This window comes from Perna viridis, chromosome 15 (genome assembly GCF_037379345.1).
Source record: "Perna viridis isolate PV_CMFRI_1.1 ecotype Kerala chromosome 15, ASM3737934v1, whole genome shotgun sequence".
Taxonomy (NCBI): Eukaryota; Metazoa; Mollusca; class Bivalvia; order Mytilida; family Mytilidae; genus Perna; species Perna viridis.
The window spans coordinates 3,804,276-3,823,581 of NC_142459.1; the positions used below are offsets into that span (position 1 = coordinate 3,804,276).

At 35.5% G+C, this 19,306-nt stretch overlaps 2 protein-coding genes across 2 annotated transcripts; both read left to right on the forward strand.

Moving 5' to 3' along the window:
• The first annotated feature begins 3,694 nt into the window (after positions 1 to 3,694).
• LOC148596557 (uncharacterized) lies at positions 3,695 to 10,988 on the forward strand. Its single transcript, XM_088564158.1, has 3 exons — positions 3,695 to 4,455; positions 7,489 to 7,641; positions 8,980 to 10,988. The coding sequence occupies exons 1-3, from the start codon at positions 4,206 to 4,208 to the stop codon at positions 9,261 to 9,263; spliced, it is 687 nt and encodes a 228-aa protein (XP_088420284.1). The 5' UTR covers positions 3,695 to 4,205; the 3' UTR covers positions 9,264 to 10,988.
• A 1,826-nt stretch (positions 10,989 to 12,814) lies between these two features.
• Positions 12,815 to 16,492, forward strand: LOC148596558 (filamin-A-like). Its single transcript, XM_088563440.1, has 3 exons — positions 12,815 to 13,046; positions 15,180 to 15,341; positions 15,924 to 16,492. Exons 1-3 carry the CDS (start codon positions 12,890 to 12,892, stop codon positions 16,073 to 16,075), a joined length of 471 nt encoding a protein of 156 aa, XP_088419566.1. The 5' UTR covers positions 12,815 to 12,889; the 3' UTR covers positions 16,076 to 16,492.
• The last annotated feature ends 2,814 nt before the right edge of the window (positions 16,493 to 19,306 follow it).

The window sequence follows — 19,306 nt, forward strand, 5'->3', positions numbered from 1 at the left end:
TAAATTTACATAAAATGAATATGAACAATACTGTTCAAATTATCTTTACGGAACCCACCATAAGTTTTTCGAGATATGTATGTATCCATAAAAAAAACCACATGACACACTGCATCCTGCGTCGAACTGTATTTGTACATTCGAGACAACTGATTTTTTATGAAAGCGCAAGGGTCGCCAAGCATTTTAAAATTGAAGATGTTACCACCGAGAGTGTGCAGAAAGAGGTGTAAATTACTAATGGCTTTTCCTCTTTATATTTGACGCATCATTGACAACCTCAAAGAGATGACGTGCTCTTTGTGAATATTGTCATAAAGTAAACCTAATTATTTTATAACCTTTCTGTGGAATAGAAACCAATTACTTGAGAATACGGAAGTCTATAGTGAGTGGAACACCTATCTTAACGCCTGTCAGAAGGCGTTGCAAATGATCAGAGAAATAGTTTCTTTTTTTTTTGGTATGTTTTTACAGTTAAATCAGACGTCACTCGGAACGAATTGATGCTAATAACAAAATTACCGAAATAATTAAATCTTAGTCAAAAGTAATAGTCAAAAGGAAAGTGCGTAAACAAATTACAACATCCGGGTAACATGCAAGCATCTGGTCTAGGTTACATCAGTTTGTTTCGAGTGTCACCAGGGTAACATGCATGCATCTGGTCTAGGTTACATCAGTTTGTTTCGAGTGATATCAGGGTAACATGCACGCATCGGGTCTAGGTTGTATCAGTTTATTTCGAGTGACATCAGGGCAACACGCAAGCATCTGGTCTAGGTTGCATCAGTTTGTTTCGAGTGACATCAGGGTAACAGGCATGCATCTAGTCTAGATCACATCAGTTTGTTTCGAGTGACATATGATTTGACTGTAGAAACATCACCGAGTAGTGGCTGTTTACACCAAAAAGAAAGTCCATTCAAGTATGCTATGCTTTTGTTTTTTTTATCAATACCTCAATGTTTGTTAATTTTCTAAGTTTCGTTGATTCTTACAATCAAAACATCAAGACGCTGAATACACATCAAATACCGCATTGTGTTAACAACAAACCCATGTCGTCGACGACATCACCAGACCATTGATTTAGAAGATTGCTATGAACTGATTCTGATTGACAATCTCATAAAAGATAATCAAGATGTTCTTTGATGCGATAAAGTGTTGATTTGATCAGCAATTTTATCAATTCTATTTATATTTTATTATATCTTTTCCAGAAATAATAAAGTGAAGTTAATACAGATTTAATGTTACAGGAAATCTTGAAAGATTGATTTATTATAGGTTTGTTTAAGGTGTCACTTTATCGTTTACTATATGTTTCTAGTAATTAACTTGTACATATGTTGTACACAGGTTTAGCAGGACAGCTATTACTATAATTATGGTATAACGAATAAAGGTTTCTTGAGGAGGTTGATTGATTGATTATTGGGGTTTAACGCCCGAGCAGCAATATTTCAGCTATATCCAGGCGATGAACATGAAATGGATGATAAAATGAACATGAAATAATGAAGTGAAAAAAAAGGATGGGACACAAGGATAATAGGGTCGATAAATTTTGATTGCCACTAGAGAGAGGGAGGGATTTGTAGGGTCGGGCAATATAGCCTCCTGTGGCGGAGCGCAAAGATTCCTACTCCTATCGAATACCACAGCAGGAGTTTTAACGTGCGAGGAACGTGGCATCTTTCCCAACACGTTGCACCACTATGATTTGCGGTCAGGTTTTCCGTATTATAGCCTGACAACCGCAGTATGTAACACGCCAGGGGTACCCCATTCCACCATCTGGGGCACACATCCCAGTTGTTCTGTGGGCAGAGCGCCCTAGCCCCGGCTAGGTTACTAAGCACTATTTAGTCGCCTTTTACGAGAAGCTTACCGCTGTTGCGGGTCAATTCTTTTGACACCCGGACCCGCATGGGGCTTTATTAAGGAGGTAGACCTAAGGTAAGGCACACAACTCTTACAAACCATTGAAACGTTTGAATTCAACATTTTACATCAATTACATGTAAGCATCAAAGTAACTTGGACTGATTTCATTCTGTTTCAAATGAAAGCTTTAAAGGCTTTGATGAAATTGAATATGATACAAACATATCACTGATTTCAACAGTTTTGTCCTCTACCTTAGGTCTACCGCCTTATGTTTGGTGTAAAGGGAGAGCATTTCTATGCCTTTGTTAATAACGGAGAGCTGTATTTTAATTCTTCCAATTGCAGATAGCAGTACTTATAATTACTTGCATGTTTGCATGTTTGCAGAATTGCGGTTTCTTCGATTCTGTTATACCGGAGAGCAGTTTTTTTTCTGTTCTGAATATCGAAGTCTGTATTTAAGTTATAACGGAAAGAGATGTTATCGTTCAATGATGAAATGGAAGTAATCAAAGTCGTATTTGACCCTAGTGCTTTATTTCCACTATTCACTAAAACTCCAAAATATGTTGCGTAATTATATACATGTATATAACATGCTTTAATGGAAACTCTGGTCCAAATTAAAAAATAAAGAAAAAACATAGAGACCACCTCATTATCCGGGCATTTCAGCACACTAAACATAACACCACAAAGAGTCGGAAAATTGATTTCACGATATAAATTCGGGTCAGTTGCGAATTCCAGATAGAAATTCGTTTAAGCTGTCCTCTTTTTTTCTACTGGTAGCAAACACAGTTTGTTTTTGTTCCATAGGAAAGATTATTTTAGATAGATTTTAATCTTTATTGAATTTTGTTATTGTAACTCACGTTACCATTTCCTCCAGCTGCGGATCTAAAATAGGTTATGTAATTTCTCATTTCTATCCCAATTTTTGTTGTTGAAATTAAAGATTTTTACACTTGAGATGACACATAGCTAATGGCCAACCAAAATTTTTACATGTGTGACCTATTAATGTCAGCAGTCCCATTTTACCCAATTTGACTGGTGGCAATTCTACGCTGCTGCCCATTTATGTTGAAACACACTGAAAATAGCGCTTAAGTGTTATAAAATATGGTTTCATCCACCTTTCATTTTGAAATGCCAGTACCAAGTCAGGACCATTATGGTTGTTTCTAACTGTCTGGTTTTTACTCTGATATCGTCATTTGTTACACGGACTTTTGTTTTGACTATTCCTTTTGACCCCTGATAAGATGTTATCAGTTCGGTAATTTTGTTATTAATAATAAGTGGTAGCGTGTACCTGCAGGTGTGGATAATATTATTTTTTCTTTTTTTGTGAGCGAAGTAGTTGGTCATTTTTGCCCAATGTATGCATGAAATTAACCGAATTTTCCAAATACATTTAAAGGGGTTTCCAATCCCCAGAACCCTCACCTGGCTCCACCACCAAACTTATTTATGATATAAAAGGTTTTAAGTATAAGTTTTAACATAAGTGCATGATATATACTGTGTATATTGTGAAATTTCGTCTTTGTACTTTAAGATGTTTACAGAAGCAGGTTGTGATAAATATGACGAACACAAATAAAATATTATCCATATTGTTCACTGGCCGTAAATCATACGTGAATTTATCACTAGCTTTCGGCTTACGTCCAAACATCAAAGGATTAGCAATATTTATATGCCCATCACGGCACTCGATTGAACATAAACAAATATTGTAAAACAAATCAAAAGTTTGTATTTAACTTGAAGTGACAGAGACTTAGGATAAATATCTTCACAATAGCATTGTTTCTGGTATAAAGTAAACAATTTAAACTTGATAAGAATAGTATGATATACATGTGTGTCCGTACCACTGACTGCCTGGTCCATAGATGTTAATATAGGTCCGAACCATTGTCGGAACAGTCAAAACGTGACGGAGGAAAGGCGTTAAGTGTCTGAACATGACGGACTGTTGTACACGTAAAGAAAAAAAGTTCGAACCATAGCCGGAACAGACCAAAGGGGACAAATTCAGAGAAGTAAATAAAAATCCGGAAATAGACGATTTAGTCCAAAAGGGACAGATTCCGGAGAAGTCCAGAGAAGTAGAATCACACAGCTGTAGTGTTTGAACTTGAGGAACTAAGGTCCGAGCCATAATCTATATAATATAAAGACGACGGGCTGTTGAAAAAACAAGAACGGTCCGAACAAGATTCAGTACATTTAGATTATAACACCTGACAGACACCAAGAAACTGCCCATCACAAGGAAGTGGTGTTTTAACGCTATCATGGGAGAGAAGAATTCCGTAAAAATGGACGAACAAAGGAATTCGTTGCCATATATCAGTATGTGTGTACTTGCTTGTTCCCTCTTTTCTTTCGTTGGACAGTTGGTCAGTGTATGTATTCCACGGTGGTGGATTGTTGAAACTGAAGTGAATAATAAAACTGAAATAGCTCACTTTGGGATATGGGTAACAACAGATTGTCTGGATAGCGTCTGTACACAGGAAAAATCTAACTCTAATGGCGATAAAGGTAATTGCACTTATATCTACTGTTAGTGTCCATAAGATGTGAAATCAGTCTCATCGCCTTTTTCACAGTCCCTTGAAGTCGCGAGAGAAAAAAAATATCGTAAACAGATCGATAATGAATTTGAAGTACTGTAGATTGATCTTCAACGAAGCAAGAGTGTCAAAGGTCTTGTACATATTAAGTACAAACATGTTTTGTTTTGTTTTCTTTGTTTTTCTTTGTTATTGTTTTTTTTTGTTTTTTTTTTTGTAGCTTTTACAAACAACCCATGGATGTTTTTTTGTCAAAAAAATTACCATTTGAAAACGATATATCATCGATTTTGATAAATCATATTTTTATTCTAAAAATACAAAAAATCAACCGTTCTCTTTGTTTATAGCATGCTAATATACAAATTATATAACGATTTGGATTGTTTTTATTATTTTTTTCAATTAACTTTCATGACAATGACCATTCCGGTATTTCCATAATTGATAATATATTTAAATACATATGACGAAATGTTTTTTTTCATTTTCAAGAAAAAATCGTTTTATTCAACCCACTGATGTTTTACTCCATATCCTTTTCAAATGGTAATTATTTTGACATATATGCTTGCATTGCAGTTTTAAGGAAATTGTCGTAAAGGAAACAACGTAGATGTTCACGATCCTTAATATCTAGCATTAGGGACTAAGTTCCAAAAGTTAAATGTTGGCCACTTTAGACCAGTCATCATACCAGGGAACAGGCACGAATTTTTGCCAAAATCACAAAGGAATGCATAATACATTTTTGTACCACTACCAAATAAAACATAGACTCTCAAGAAGGTAGGGTACACCTGAGCTGATTTTTTCTTTAGATAGTGGTACAAAAAATGTGCATCACTTATTGCGGACCTCTTTCTGTACTGTAACGAATCTCAATTTATGGCTAGGATAAATAAAAACCCTTCCAAACAACATTTGGTAGAAAAATTTAATAACTCTTTTATATATTTGGATGATATTTTGGCTCTAAACAAAGATGATTACAAAATTTATACGAAAGATATATATCCTGTAGAACTGTCCTTGAATAAAGCTGTTACTAATAAGAAAAAATGTCTGTTTCTTTATCTTAGAATTCATGTCGACAATGGTAAACTTACTACTAAATTCACGATAAAAGGGGGGATTTTTCATTTCGTATTGTTAAATTTCCGTTTCTAAATGGTGACGTTCCCTTGTCATCATCATATGGTGTTTACATATAATTGGTTCGATTTGCTGGTATTTGTAACAATGTTAACGAAAGAAATCTTTTTGAAACGAATGAATGTTTTAAGTAGGTCAATGAGTGCTAATACTACATTTTTCAAAGACCCCGATATAGCAAAAACATAGTCTACTATATATGACAAAAATGTTGTCGTACCAGCAGACAAAGCCCAAAAACAACATTGTTTTACAGCCAATGTTTATTATCAGAAGTAGACGTAGAAAATATTTGCAGTGATAAGACCTACACTGCTACCACACTCTCCAAAGAAGAGATAGTGGAAAACCATAAATATGTGCTATCCTCCTTTGGTCGCTCTACCCAGGACGATGATTGTGATTTACCGTCTATGTACTGGATTCCTAAACTCCACAATAATTCATACAAACAACGTTGCATAGCTGGATCTGCAAAATGTACCACCAAACCTCTTTCAAAACTTTTAACTTCTATACTCCCAGCTGTCAAAGAGAGTCTGCAGTCCTACCACAACACTTGTTACTCCCGTAGTGGTATTAATTTAATGTGGATCCTGAAAAATTCGAATGATCGTTTGGAGACCAACAGTCCAAGACTTTTATCAGCATATAATAGCATTAAAACTGTATACTTCTATTCCCCATAATAAGTTAAAATCCCGACTTAAAAACATTAAATGGGAACAAATTTTGCTCCTCTACTTGTTGACCTATTCCTTCTCTCTTATGAGGCTGACTTTATAGCTGATCTGATCCGAAAGAAAGAATGTCGTTTAGCTAGATCCTTTAATCTCAGTTTCCGCTATATAGATGACGTATTATCTTTAAACAATCCTAATTTCGGGGATTTGATACATTGCATCTACCCCTAAGAACTTGAGATAAAGGATACTACAGACACTGTGAAGTCAGCATCATATCTTGATCTACACTTAGAAATCGATGGTAAAGGAAACTATTGACCAAACTTTACGACAAACGTGTTGACTTTTCATTCAGAATGAACTACTCTTTCATCTGTGGCAACATCCCTTCAGCACCTGCGTACGGAGTGTTCGTATTATAATTCAAACGTTATGCCAGAGCTTGCCGAAACTACGCAGACTTTTTGTATCGCGCTAGGCTTCTAGCAAGTAGGCTTCTGGAACAGGCTGAAGTTGCTACAAGATTGAAGTCATCACTACAGAAGTTTTTATGGTCGTCATCATGAACTCGTGGATCGTTACGATGTATCCATATGCGCCACGATCTGTTCAACGTGTCATAGTTTTCCTTTCCACTTTCGTCTACCCCAGACTTGACTTTTCATGAGCAACTCGGCGGGTGTTTCTAGAAAAGCAGAGGACACTTACCCTACCGGTGCACCTGGTCCATGCTCCGAGTTTTTAGTAGAGTCCGAGTTGCTCATTTTCTTTTATTACTTTGTTTGTGTTATTTTAGTTACTTTATGTTCTTTATTGTGTATGTCTGTTTTCCATGTCTGGTCTTTGTCCCTGGATTGCGTTCTCTTGATTACCACTAGAACCTTGGCTCCCTTGATTACTCTTATATAACCGAGAAATAACTACATCAAGGTTTTCGATATCACAAGCTCGTAAAAACATTCACATTGTTTTAACAGATTCCTTTGTGATATATTCAATGGAAAGGCCCATAAACTGTCAAAAATACGAGTTTTAATGAATTAACGAATCGGACGAAAATAATGGTTCTCGAGAAAAAAAGGGGGTGGTCGGAACCATCCATGCCTGTGTACCAGACCTATATGTAGATGTAATGTCATTCACTTTCTGTTTTATTCCAGCTTGGATAGAAGGAGTAAAAGTGATAGAAATAATTGCAGTAATTTTCCTCCTGGCTTCCGTTATATTATCTGTTTTGACAATGTACTGGAGACGGAACGAAAAGAGACATTTCCTTTTATGGAAGCTGTTCACCTCGTTCAGTGGAGCTGCGGGTAATTTAACATAATTGTGTTTTCAGTAATCATGAGTTGGTGCCATCAGCAGGCAACCTTCTGCACTGATGTACATTCGCTATTTCAAATGTTTACCCCTACATGTTTAATTCTCTTTTCTAGGTTAGTGGCGGAAACCGGAATTAGAATTGCATATTATTAAGTGCAGTGCTGGCACGAGACCGCGATTAATTTTCAAGTGCATTTCAATATACACATCTGAGCCGATTAAAAAAAATTCCACCGGCGCAAACTGAATAAAACTTCTCTGGCCTAAAGATATGTCCAAACAGGATTTTATATATAAATTGTAGAAAATTTTACCATCATTTTCTGATTTAATACATATAATTCGGAGATGGGGTAAACATGACATGAACTGAGTTAAAAGCCCTAAATTTTAACCTTCTTCCACTGAACCAAATCACAACTTTTAGTCAGAATTGATTAATGAAAAAAAATCCCATGTAATTTTAACCTATTTTCTACCAATTAGAGGCAAAACTTCAGCAAATAAGTTTCCAGTAAAAATATGAAAAAATGTGGAAGGTACCTACTACCAAAGTTGGAACTATATTCGAAAACCGAGGGGAATTAATTGTGTTCTCGTACCTGCTCGTGCCTTGTGAAATTCATTTTCATCTGAAGATTAATAGTGCTAACAACTTAAAAATGCTGCACCTAGCAAATTAGAATAACTACAATGCCCATCTACTAACTGCATTACACTGCCCGAAGGAATATTCCAGTTCAAAGCTTTGCTGAGTGTATTCAGAAATTGAAACTTTAATCCATACTATATGAGTATTTGTGGATGTGCATGAATAACTACAATAGAATACAAGATACCAATCACATAAATATTGCAAATGTCATATTACTGTTCACTAAATCCAGCGCCCTAGACCAAATGTGTCTTTCGTATATGCCAATATGACGTTAATATGTTCTGTTTACAAATGGTTTATTTGTTGTTGTATTTTAGTGCAGGCGGTGTTGCCATAGATGTCACAGCGGTACGAGTTCGAGTCCCGCTGTGACATCTATGATATATATATATATAGGGAATTTCTACGTATTTTAAAACGGAAAATTGTGTAAGTATTTATATTTGCACCGACTTTTCAGTGTCTTGGGCAAATAAGCGAATTTATTTTTATACATTTGTAATTAGTCCTTCTTGTGATCACATCCTTTGGAAACTCAGTTACCACACTGTTACTGTTACGATTTTATTAAATGGACAAACTAACGATATTCTGCAATAATAAATTGTTAAAGCCTTTGAATGTTTAACTTATATAAAACTGTTTAAAAGTATGATTTACTTCAATATAGGTATTGTCGTCGTGATGGGAGTGTTAATATTCTTTAAAAAAAAGAGAGGCCTTTCCCCGTCACAAGCCATCGCTACTAAAGACGGCCACGCTGATTGGGCACTTGTCATTTCATCTTTTTCCGGTGTCCTGTCGATTGCGTGCGCAGTTTTTATTGGATGCAAAATATTGATGAAGGATTCAGACGATGATGACGACATAGATTATCTTCAATATCAAACAAAAGACCAGTTGACTGGTATAAAACAGACTCACATGTGGTCTAAACAGAAAGAGAGGTTTTAAAAAAAGGGACGAAGTGGATTAGTGTAAATCTGATGTGAACTATTTAAGGATTTACCCTTTCGTATATGCTAATATGACGTCAATATGTTCTGTTTACAAATGGTTTATTTGTTGTTGTATTTTTTATGTTTGCATGATGTTAGTGTATTATTTTTTCGTTGTTCAAAGGACTGAGTAATGTCAAACTCTATATAAAAAACGAACAGCAGATTTATAACACCCTCTGTGCAAGAACAACCTTTAGTTACTGGTTTATTTTGATTTTGCGTCGTTACATAATTATTACAGTTCAAAGGTTAAATACCACTAATTTAACTAATGAGATTTTAGAACGTACGCTAAAATAACCATACGTAAGTTTTGATTTGTTTTGTTTTATTTGTTTGTTTGTTTTTTGTTTGTTTATTTTTTATTAATTTTTTTTGTTAAAAAGAAAACAAATACGAAATGTGTTTTAAAACCAAATATTGCACTTGTACTATCCATATTAAGTTTTCTCACGTGATCTAATCTGCACAAGTGAGCTTGTTTTTGGCATAGAATTTTTCATATGATGAAAACAAAATTATTGAAATGTACGATGTAACAATTAACTTAGAAGTAATAATAATACAATATCTCATGACTGCTAGAATTTCGCTTTTCAGTCTGAATGTAAGATTACTCAAAAGGCTTCACTGTGTACTGTGCACTCTTTTGATAACATTTTGCTCATTTGTGCCCAAATTTTGCACTAAATTACAAAACTTTCCAACAAGAGACGGTTCCAACCCCAGCTTCCTTCCTTGGATTCGCCACTGTTTCAGTGCAGTCCGAGTTGCTCATTTACTTTAGTAACTTTGAATGCATTATTGTGGTTATTTTATGTTCTTTGTTGTGTTTTCCGTGTCCGGTCTTCGTCCCTGGATTATATTCTTCTTCTCTCCGCTAGTATCTTCGTACCCTTGATAATTCTTGTATAAACTATATAGGGTTGTCTTTTATCATTAGTGGCGAATACAGAGATTTTGAAAAAGGGGTTCCAGAAAAAAGGAGTCCAGGCTATTATTTTCCCATTTGTGCCTTAATTTCGCATTAAATTACTAAACTTTCCAATAAAAGAGGGTTCCGACCCCAGCTTTCTCCCTTGGATTTGCCACTGTTTCACTGTAAGTTAGAAAGGGGGTATAACAGGACGGCCTGCCTGCGCTGTAGTTCATCGGTGGTGCAGGTATATTTTTGCTGGATGAATAAAGCTTCCTATCACAAACAAACAGTATAAGCGATATCATACCTTCGAAGAGGAATTCAATAAATATAAGGACTAACGAAACAATACCCCCCCCCCAAAAAAAAAAAAAAAGATTTGTAATAGCAATATATTCAACGAGATTCAAATCAGTCACTAAACAAGATCTCAAATAACATATTAAGTACATGTATCACTCCAGCTAAGAATCGTGCAAAATGTCATTCATGGGTAAAAAGCCTTCACATTAATATTGTTTTATATTTTGTTTGAATTGGCATAGTAAACAGAAATTAACATTCAGTTTTTCATATAACCCGTGCTGGAAGGTAAAAATTATATAGAATGCACTCTAGATTTCAAAATTATGGGAGATAACTCTGTAAATGACACTTAAATACAATTGATTTTGTATTGGATTTTCAATGTTGTTTATCCCATAAGAGCGGGCAGATTTGAATGGTTATTACAATATGACGTCCTTAACATGCTTTGAGACCACAACTGTTTTTATTCATTTCATCAAATTCATATTTAATAAAGGTATTAAACGTTATATGATATTCCGTAAAAATCACTTGCACACTCGGTAGCATTCGCCACATGCCACGTGCCATCATTTATGAAACCAAACAACAACAATCGTCAATGAATGAAACTGTACCTGTCCATGTATGAAAACTGTGACCTTATAGTGCAAGAGACTATTGTCATATCTAACATCGATCTACTTAATTCGCCCTTTCATTCATTATAAAAAAGCTAAGGTTCACTAGCTAACGTAAATTGTATAGCCAAATATGGACAAATATGGCAGGTCTAGAGTTGCCGTAAAAGTCCAAAAAATGTAAAAAGTATCGTTATTGTCCTATTGGAATCGAAATAAATCACAGTAACTCCATTTTATCATTGTTTTACCACCGTGGTAAAACAATGATAAAATGGAGTTTCCGTGATTTTTTTCTTAAATTACTCATTTCTTAATATAGACCCATAAAACAAAAAACAAATGTAGACTATTTTGGGGTGTATCACATTTTTCAGATTTTGCATGATTCTTACAAAGACAGCTAATTAACTATCTGATTTTTAGTGCAAATCACAAATAAATCTGGACAACTGAATTTCTAATACAGTAAAATCCTGCATCTGAACTAAAATCCTTTCATGCCAATTTCAATGCACTTTGAACTTTAAAAACAACACCTCCTTAACTAAACAAATTCTGCAGTCACAAAGGGGTCAGGTTAAGACTGGTTTCAAAGTAAAACACTTTATCAGTCCAAGTGCATAATAGTCGATAATTTAATCTGTAAGTAAGTACAAACTTAATGTTACTTAAAAGAGTCCGGACAATTGCATGACGGGAAAACAGACAGACTGACTGACAGAACATGAAATTAAAGAGTCCCTGTGTTTCGAAGAAACAGAATATTAATAACTATTGCTTTAAAACATCAATGAGATCATGATGATAGGACGAGTAAGAAGATTCTTCTTCCTGCTCCGGGGACTATACCGACAAAACAGACACAACACTATAATTACATATAACATAAATGTTATAAAGGGAACCAAGATTCTAGCGGAAGTCAAAAGAATGTAAACCAGCCTGAGGGTCAAAGACCAGACATGGAAAACAGACAACAAAGAACATATTAAAATAACCAAATTAATGCGTACAAAGAAACAAACGTAAATGAGCAACTCTGTCTCCGCTAAAAACTAGGAGAATGAATCGGGTGCCCCGGTAGAATGAGCGTCCTCTGCTCTTCTAGAAACACCTTTTGCTTTTCTAAATTGGGTAACCAAATACAAAAACCAAAGACTTAACGATCAAATTTAATCCACTAAATATGAGGTGCCCCGATAAGCAGTTAATGCGTACTTGCTTTGAAAGAAACAATCGCCGAGTTTCTCATACGATATCAAACTGAGTAAAGAACAAGAATAAAACCAATAAATTAAGTTTCAATGCACTATCAGGCGAGTATCCAGCATACGCTCTCTCGAGATTTTTTATTTTTCACTATTGCTCTTGTCTCGCTTCGCTGGGCCATAATTGACCTAAAATCCTTGATCAGTCCATGAATATATACAAACATCCGTACAATATGTATCAGTACATTGTATTAAAATTAAGCCATTGTAGGTCAGTTTATTTTTTCATAATGATAGTACTATTTCGATCTTCAAAATGATATTCTAACACCGGTTTGAAATGGTTGACTGCACTTCTATACAATATTTATAAAACTCGTACTTTCATGGTCAAATTAAATCTCTGTATGAATCATATTCTATTCATTAAACACTGTGTTATGTTAACACCCTAAGCTATGAAAAACGAATGCATCTAAATGTATGTGTAGTAAATATCGAAAGTGGAGGATGGTGAATGATGGCCGAGTTAAGTTGTGATCAGTGTGTCTCCGACAAACCACGGGAATGGGGATGTCTGGAATGTATCGTGCATCTTCATGATTTCTGTATCGACAAACATATTGCTGCAAGACCTCAAGTGACACACAGTATCATACCAACATTTGATGCACGTAAGTCATTATAAGTATGTTTTTTTTGTATTTGTTTTTTGTTTTTTGGAAAATGTCGGTCTGTTCACATTTACCGACAAAAGGTCGTTAGATCTGTTCACATTTACCGACAAAAGAGGGACAAATGTATATATAACCTGGACTCCTCTCTTCCAGTTTTGAAAAAAAAATTGGATCCGCCCTCTTTATAGCTCGAAACGTGATATACTACCGTGGTCAGATTCGTTATAATTTATTTAAAATTTTCTGGCGTAAACATATATCCAGCTGTCACTAGCACAAACTGAAAATGGTGTGCCATTCAAAGAATAGACCAAGCGTCAATCATTTAACAACTGCCGGTGACAGCAAGGTTTAATACATCTCAATTCAGACTTATTTATTTCAGAGATAAACCAATAAATATGCTAAACAGGATTCTAGGAGATTGGGACTAGTTCTATGTTTGTAGCCTAATTATTGACAACTCGTTTTTTTACTTGTACAGTATCTTGATACTTCCATCTTTATTCTTTATAGAAATGTTATGCCTCTACGTGTTTTCCACCGCTCATTGGTTGATTATTGATTCAAATAAGTCCTTTATCTTTTTAATGACTATGAAAGAACTTTCACGTATAAAGAAAACGGATATATTTCTTTTTTTTTTCATCGTGCTATAAATATATAAGTTCGGTGACAACATACAAAGAGTTATAGTATGATTGTCGGGGTTAGCGGGTGCTTTGGATATTTTTTTTTCTTTTTGGAACAAACTTTGTTTCCAAATGTTGGGTGCAAAAATGATTTGTCTTTGTGGAAAAATCTAAGGTTTTATAGCTTTAGCCGTTGCAAGAAGAATGAGTTCGAATAAATAAATAAATACTTGGTTTAAATTTCGCCGAACACGAAAAAAAGGTTTGAAAAGATTCCATTGCAACAGCTCCATACCCAGACATTTCCGAGACAAAGTATTTTCAAAGATCGGTTCACTATCAATTCATTTTTTTACGATAAGATGAGAGTGAAACACATTGCTAGCGACAAATCATTTTTTTATAAAAAAAATTTGAAACAAACTTTTTTCCAAACAAATCCATACCCCCTCCCCTCAGAAAATCCAATCGTTGTTGCTTATCTTCTTTCCTACATAGTATATCACCTCTGCAGCATATTGTCACGTATATAATTTGCATGTCGATCAGTGTCAACTCTTCAATGACAGTCGCTGAAAACTGTCAACTGTTAGAAAATTTTTGTCTGGTGTTTGTTCTGTTTAAAGTTGATATTATGTCATTTTTCGTTCAAATTTTCGAATCTAGTCTGAATACCTCCGTCATACAAAAATGTATATGAGGTAATATTGAAAAAAAAATGAAAAACGGTTATCAGTCACTGTGGCGGATACCGAAATTTTGAAGGGGGAGGGTTGACTGAACTTAAAGTGGGAAGGTATGTATGCTAGTTATGTCACTCCTCTATCAGGAGAACACATTCAAAATTAGGTACGAAATAGAATGGAACATTTAGCACAATAGTATAGAATAGAATAGAATAATTTATAAACCAATCATCGGTCAATTCTGGCGTATACAACATACGTATATAATTGCAAATATATAACAAATTTACAGATGAAACAATAAAATGAAATTAAAATTTCTCTGACATGATTACGCAGGAGCATGGTTATTACATGGAGTTTTGGGACTATTTCTTATTTTTGAAAATTAATATATGATGTTTGCAAGTTGGTTGATAACCTTCTCATTTCCATTCATTAAGTAAACGGTAACGTTTAAAATATCTCTATCTTGCACACCAAGGGCGTAAAATAATATATGGTAAGTCTCGTCACTGTCTGGCAAGTGAGTTGATTGTCGGTGCTCAAAGCAATATGGAAATGTCATGTGATACCAATTGTGCAAGACAGAAATATTTTAAAAGTGACCTAATATTAAATGAAATGCAAATTGATGAGTGAGTGACTATATACAAACATACAACTTGCTACGATAAAGCCATCCTAGTAATTTGCGTTTTGTACTACAATGTATACAATGAATCAGAATTGTCAAGCATTTTTTTATGGCAGGGTGCGACCCCGTTCCCCTTGAATCCGCCTATTCAACGTTGTTACTACTGTATTTACAGTGACTTTAGATGCTGTTCCCCTCAGCGTGGCACCGCCACGACCTGACAAGGTAGTGATAACTGGTATAGAACCTAAAGGACTGATTGGTCACAATAAATTCATGGTAGAAACTTGTGGAGCTGGACAGGGTGAACTGTCTGTGAAGATTCATGGTCGAAAAGGTACTGATGTTTGAATGTTACGTGTAATATCAAATGAAACCACAATTAGCACAGTCAAAATGATATCATTTATGAATGTGTTTGCTTAAGTTGAATTTTCAAGATGACAACCATTTTCAATTTCTTTGGCTGCTTTTTATACAGTGAATCTGCACCTAAACCGAACCCCTAGAACATACGAAAATCTGTCTAAACATACAAGAGAGTCCTTTATTTCAGATTAAGTGTTTTGTTTACCTTTGTATACTGGACACCTGTCGAAAGCGAACCGATTTTGACGTCCGAAGTGGGTTCGATTTACTCAAGTTTTATTGTACATTAATTTCAATTCCCAATCTATATAGTCATATAAATAACAAGCTGACATTTTAGTAGCTGACATGTTTCATCCCGGTGGGTTTGTTGTCTCTGTTAAATACTACTACTAAGTGGGTTTTTAACGTCCTTTGACTACTCTTACGAGTCTCGTACGGACGGCAAGAAATACTCACCATATCCATTTCATATTTTAATGGTGCATAATGAATACATAATTGTCACGTGATTTGAATCCGACCAATAAGCGTGTTGGTTTCATTTCAGGCGTCTACGACGTACATATGACCTCACAAGAGAAGAGAACATCCACTGTAGAGTGTTCCTTTCACGCAAAAGAAGCTGGCGAGTACACAATAGACATCACGTGGTCTGGTGTAAGGGTACCAGGCGCGCCATTTACCTTTACATTGGAATAATAAAACGACAAAGCACTTTAATGAAGAAGAAGAAGAAGAAAAAGAAACATGTTTGATTTAAGTCAATACTTCAAGTAAAATGTCACAGACTAACAATAAATGGCCCGAAGATAAAATCGACAAAAAATAATAACTAGAAACACAAGAAACTAGTAAAAATGTTATTCATAAAGTTGGTATGTTTTATGCTTGAAAGGCTAAAGTCATTGTCTGCAAAGAACCAAAATTAAAACAGGAGTACAAAGCTAATTTAAAAGAGGACAATTAACCCAGATTACGAAAAACATAAACAAAACGGGAAGTTACCAATCAGAAAGTTTGAGTGCAACTGAAAAATGTGAATTGAAAATCAAAAAACCTGGTCGATCACAAATTTTAAAATTATCTAGTATGAGTTTGTCACAATTATACGACATAAATTCTACTATTAAACTATTACTACGTATAAAGAATAATTATAACTTAATTGGTGACAGAGCACGGTCAACCAGTTGGAATACAGGCCATATCAAACGCTCCCTGCTTCAAAAACATTAAGCTCTGTACTTTTTAGTACGTTGAGTACTTTGTGGGACAACGCCAAACATTTAGCTTGACGTCATTTAATACCACTTTCCTCTGTGTTAAGTAGGTAAATCTGGGGTAAGTGACATACTCTTGAAATCAGTGATGTGTTCGTATTATATTCAATTTCACTAAAACCTATCAAGTTTTCATATGAAACACAATGAAATCAGTCCAAAGTTACTTTGATGCTTATATGAGGTTGGTGTGAACTGCTGAATACAAACGACCCACGTTTTACAAATAATTGGATCGTTTGTTTTCAGCATTTTACATCAACCTCATATAAGCATCAAAGTGTGTCCCTTAATTACCCTAGGTCTAAATCCTTAAGTACATGTTCATGTTAACTGCACTTCTACGATGGACCCAGACAGAAGTCAATACCACAAGGTATACAGAATTCCATCAAATTTGTACCAAATATTATACCTAAATGAAGCAAAGCTTGGGTAACATTTCATATTTTATTTTTCGCAATTATCAGAGGCTAAAATAAGGACAATCTCGGGGCGGTCCTGAAATTAAAAACAATATATAAATAAAATGCTCAGTATACACTTCCGCGAGGTAGGGCTTCGGTAGAAAAGAATTTTCCTCGCGGAAGTATATTTTTAACATGTTCCACGCATGTTCATTTCACACAGTTAGCACACAAGGGTCTGGAAGCATGAACCAGGTGCACCGGTAAGGTAAGCGATCTGTGCTTTTCTAGAAACACCCGCCGAGTTGCTCATAAAAAGTCAAGTCCAGGGTAGACTAAAGAGGAACGGAAAATTATGACACATTGAACAAATCAGTTTTCATGGTGCAGACAGATACACCGTCACGATCCACGAGTTCATGATGACGACCATAAAACTTCTGTAGTGATGACTTCAATCTTGTAGCGACATAACTCTGTTCATGAAGCCTAATTGTAAGAAGTCTAGCACTATACAAATAGTCGACGTAGTTACGGCAAGCTCTGGCATAACGTATGAGTTGTGATATACACAGGTGAAGGGGTGTATTTTGGTCAATAGTTTTCCTTTACCATCGATCTCAAAGTGTGGGTCAAGATATGAGGCTGATTTCACAGTGTCTGTAGTATCTTTTATTTCAAGTTCTTTGGGGTTAGATGCGATGTATCAAATCCTCGAAACTAGGATTGTTAAACGATATCATCTATATAGAGGAAGCTGAGACTAAAGGATCTAGCTAAACGATTTTCCTTCTTTTGGATTAGATCAGCTATAAAGTCAGCCCCATAAGAGTAAAAGAATATGTCAGCCAGTAGAGGAGCACAATTTGTTCCCATTGGAATGCCGACCGTTTTGAAAAACGCGTCCACCACACTGGGCAAATATGTTGTCGATAAAAAATTCCATTATTTTGAAAACTTCTTCTGTATATATGGAAGATGATTTGGAATTGTTTTTACAATGAGGAATCTTCTACATATTAGTATCTAAAATACGTTTTGTACATGTATTAGTTTATTCATCCACTCAGACATGAAAATCTCAATCCACTCAAATTAAGCAGCAGGCTATACAAGTGTTTATATAAGAGTAACTCCGGACAAAAGATCATCACGTAGTTTTATTAAAATATCACATGAAATTTATCTTTTCCTCGGTGACTTGTTGCGTCTTATTATCGAAGTATCTGACGATGATTTCCTTTAATTCCCCAGAAATTTTTACTGATACATACTTTTGGTTTCCGCCCACTGATAGGGTTTTTTTCTGGACTTCAAAATCTTCCATCATTCGTAAATATAAATGACATTCTTCTTTCCGGAACTGCTCCATGTCCCCTTCACCAAAAACTTTTTCAAAAATTTTTTCGTAGTTCATGTTGGCCTGATTTCCGCCCCAAGCGCCGCCTGTCACTCTGTACACATGTTGCCCCGTGCAAAGAATAAAAGAATAGGCCTGCAGCAGCGCTAAGCTTGTCGTAAAAGGCGATTAAACAGTGCTCAGAACCCTAGCCGGGGCTAGGGCGCTCTGCCCACAGAGCAACTGGGATGTGTGCCCCAGGTGGTGGAATGGGGTACACCTGGCGTGTTACATGCTGGGGTTGTCAGGCTATAATACGGAAAACCTGACCGCAAACCTTATTGGTGCACCGTGTCGGGAAAGATGCCACGTTCTTTGCACGTTAAAGAACCCTACTGTGGTATTCTCCCGGAGTAGGAACCATAAGGCTCCGCCACAGGAGGCTAAATTGCCAGACCCTATCCATCTCTCCCTATTCCCAGTGGCAATTAAAATTTGTCGACCCCATTGTCCTTGTGTCCCATCCCTTTTTCATTTCATCATCATTCATGTTAATTTTATCATCAATTTCATGTTCATCGTCTGAATATAGCTGAAATATTGCTGCTCGGACGTTAAACCCCAACAAACACACAAACAAACAAACAAACTGTACACATGGTTCAATGTAAGTCAGTTTGTCTTCTCGTTCAATAACTTTGATAACAGTAATGTCCGTGGTAGCTTCTGAAAATACAATTAAGTATATGATTCCGACAGGGTATAATATAGAAGACTAGAGTTTCTAGTAAATAAAGTTGTGAGTTAACTTGTTTGTCGTAAGAAGACCATTTATTGGCCATAAACATCATAGATATGTGAACATCGAGCTGCGATGAAACAACTAAAGCGGAGAGATGTACGA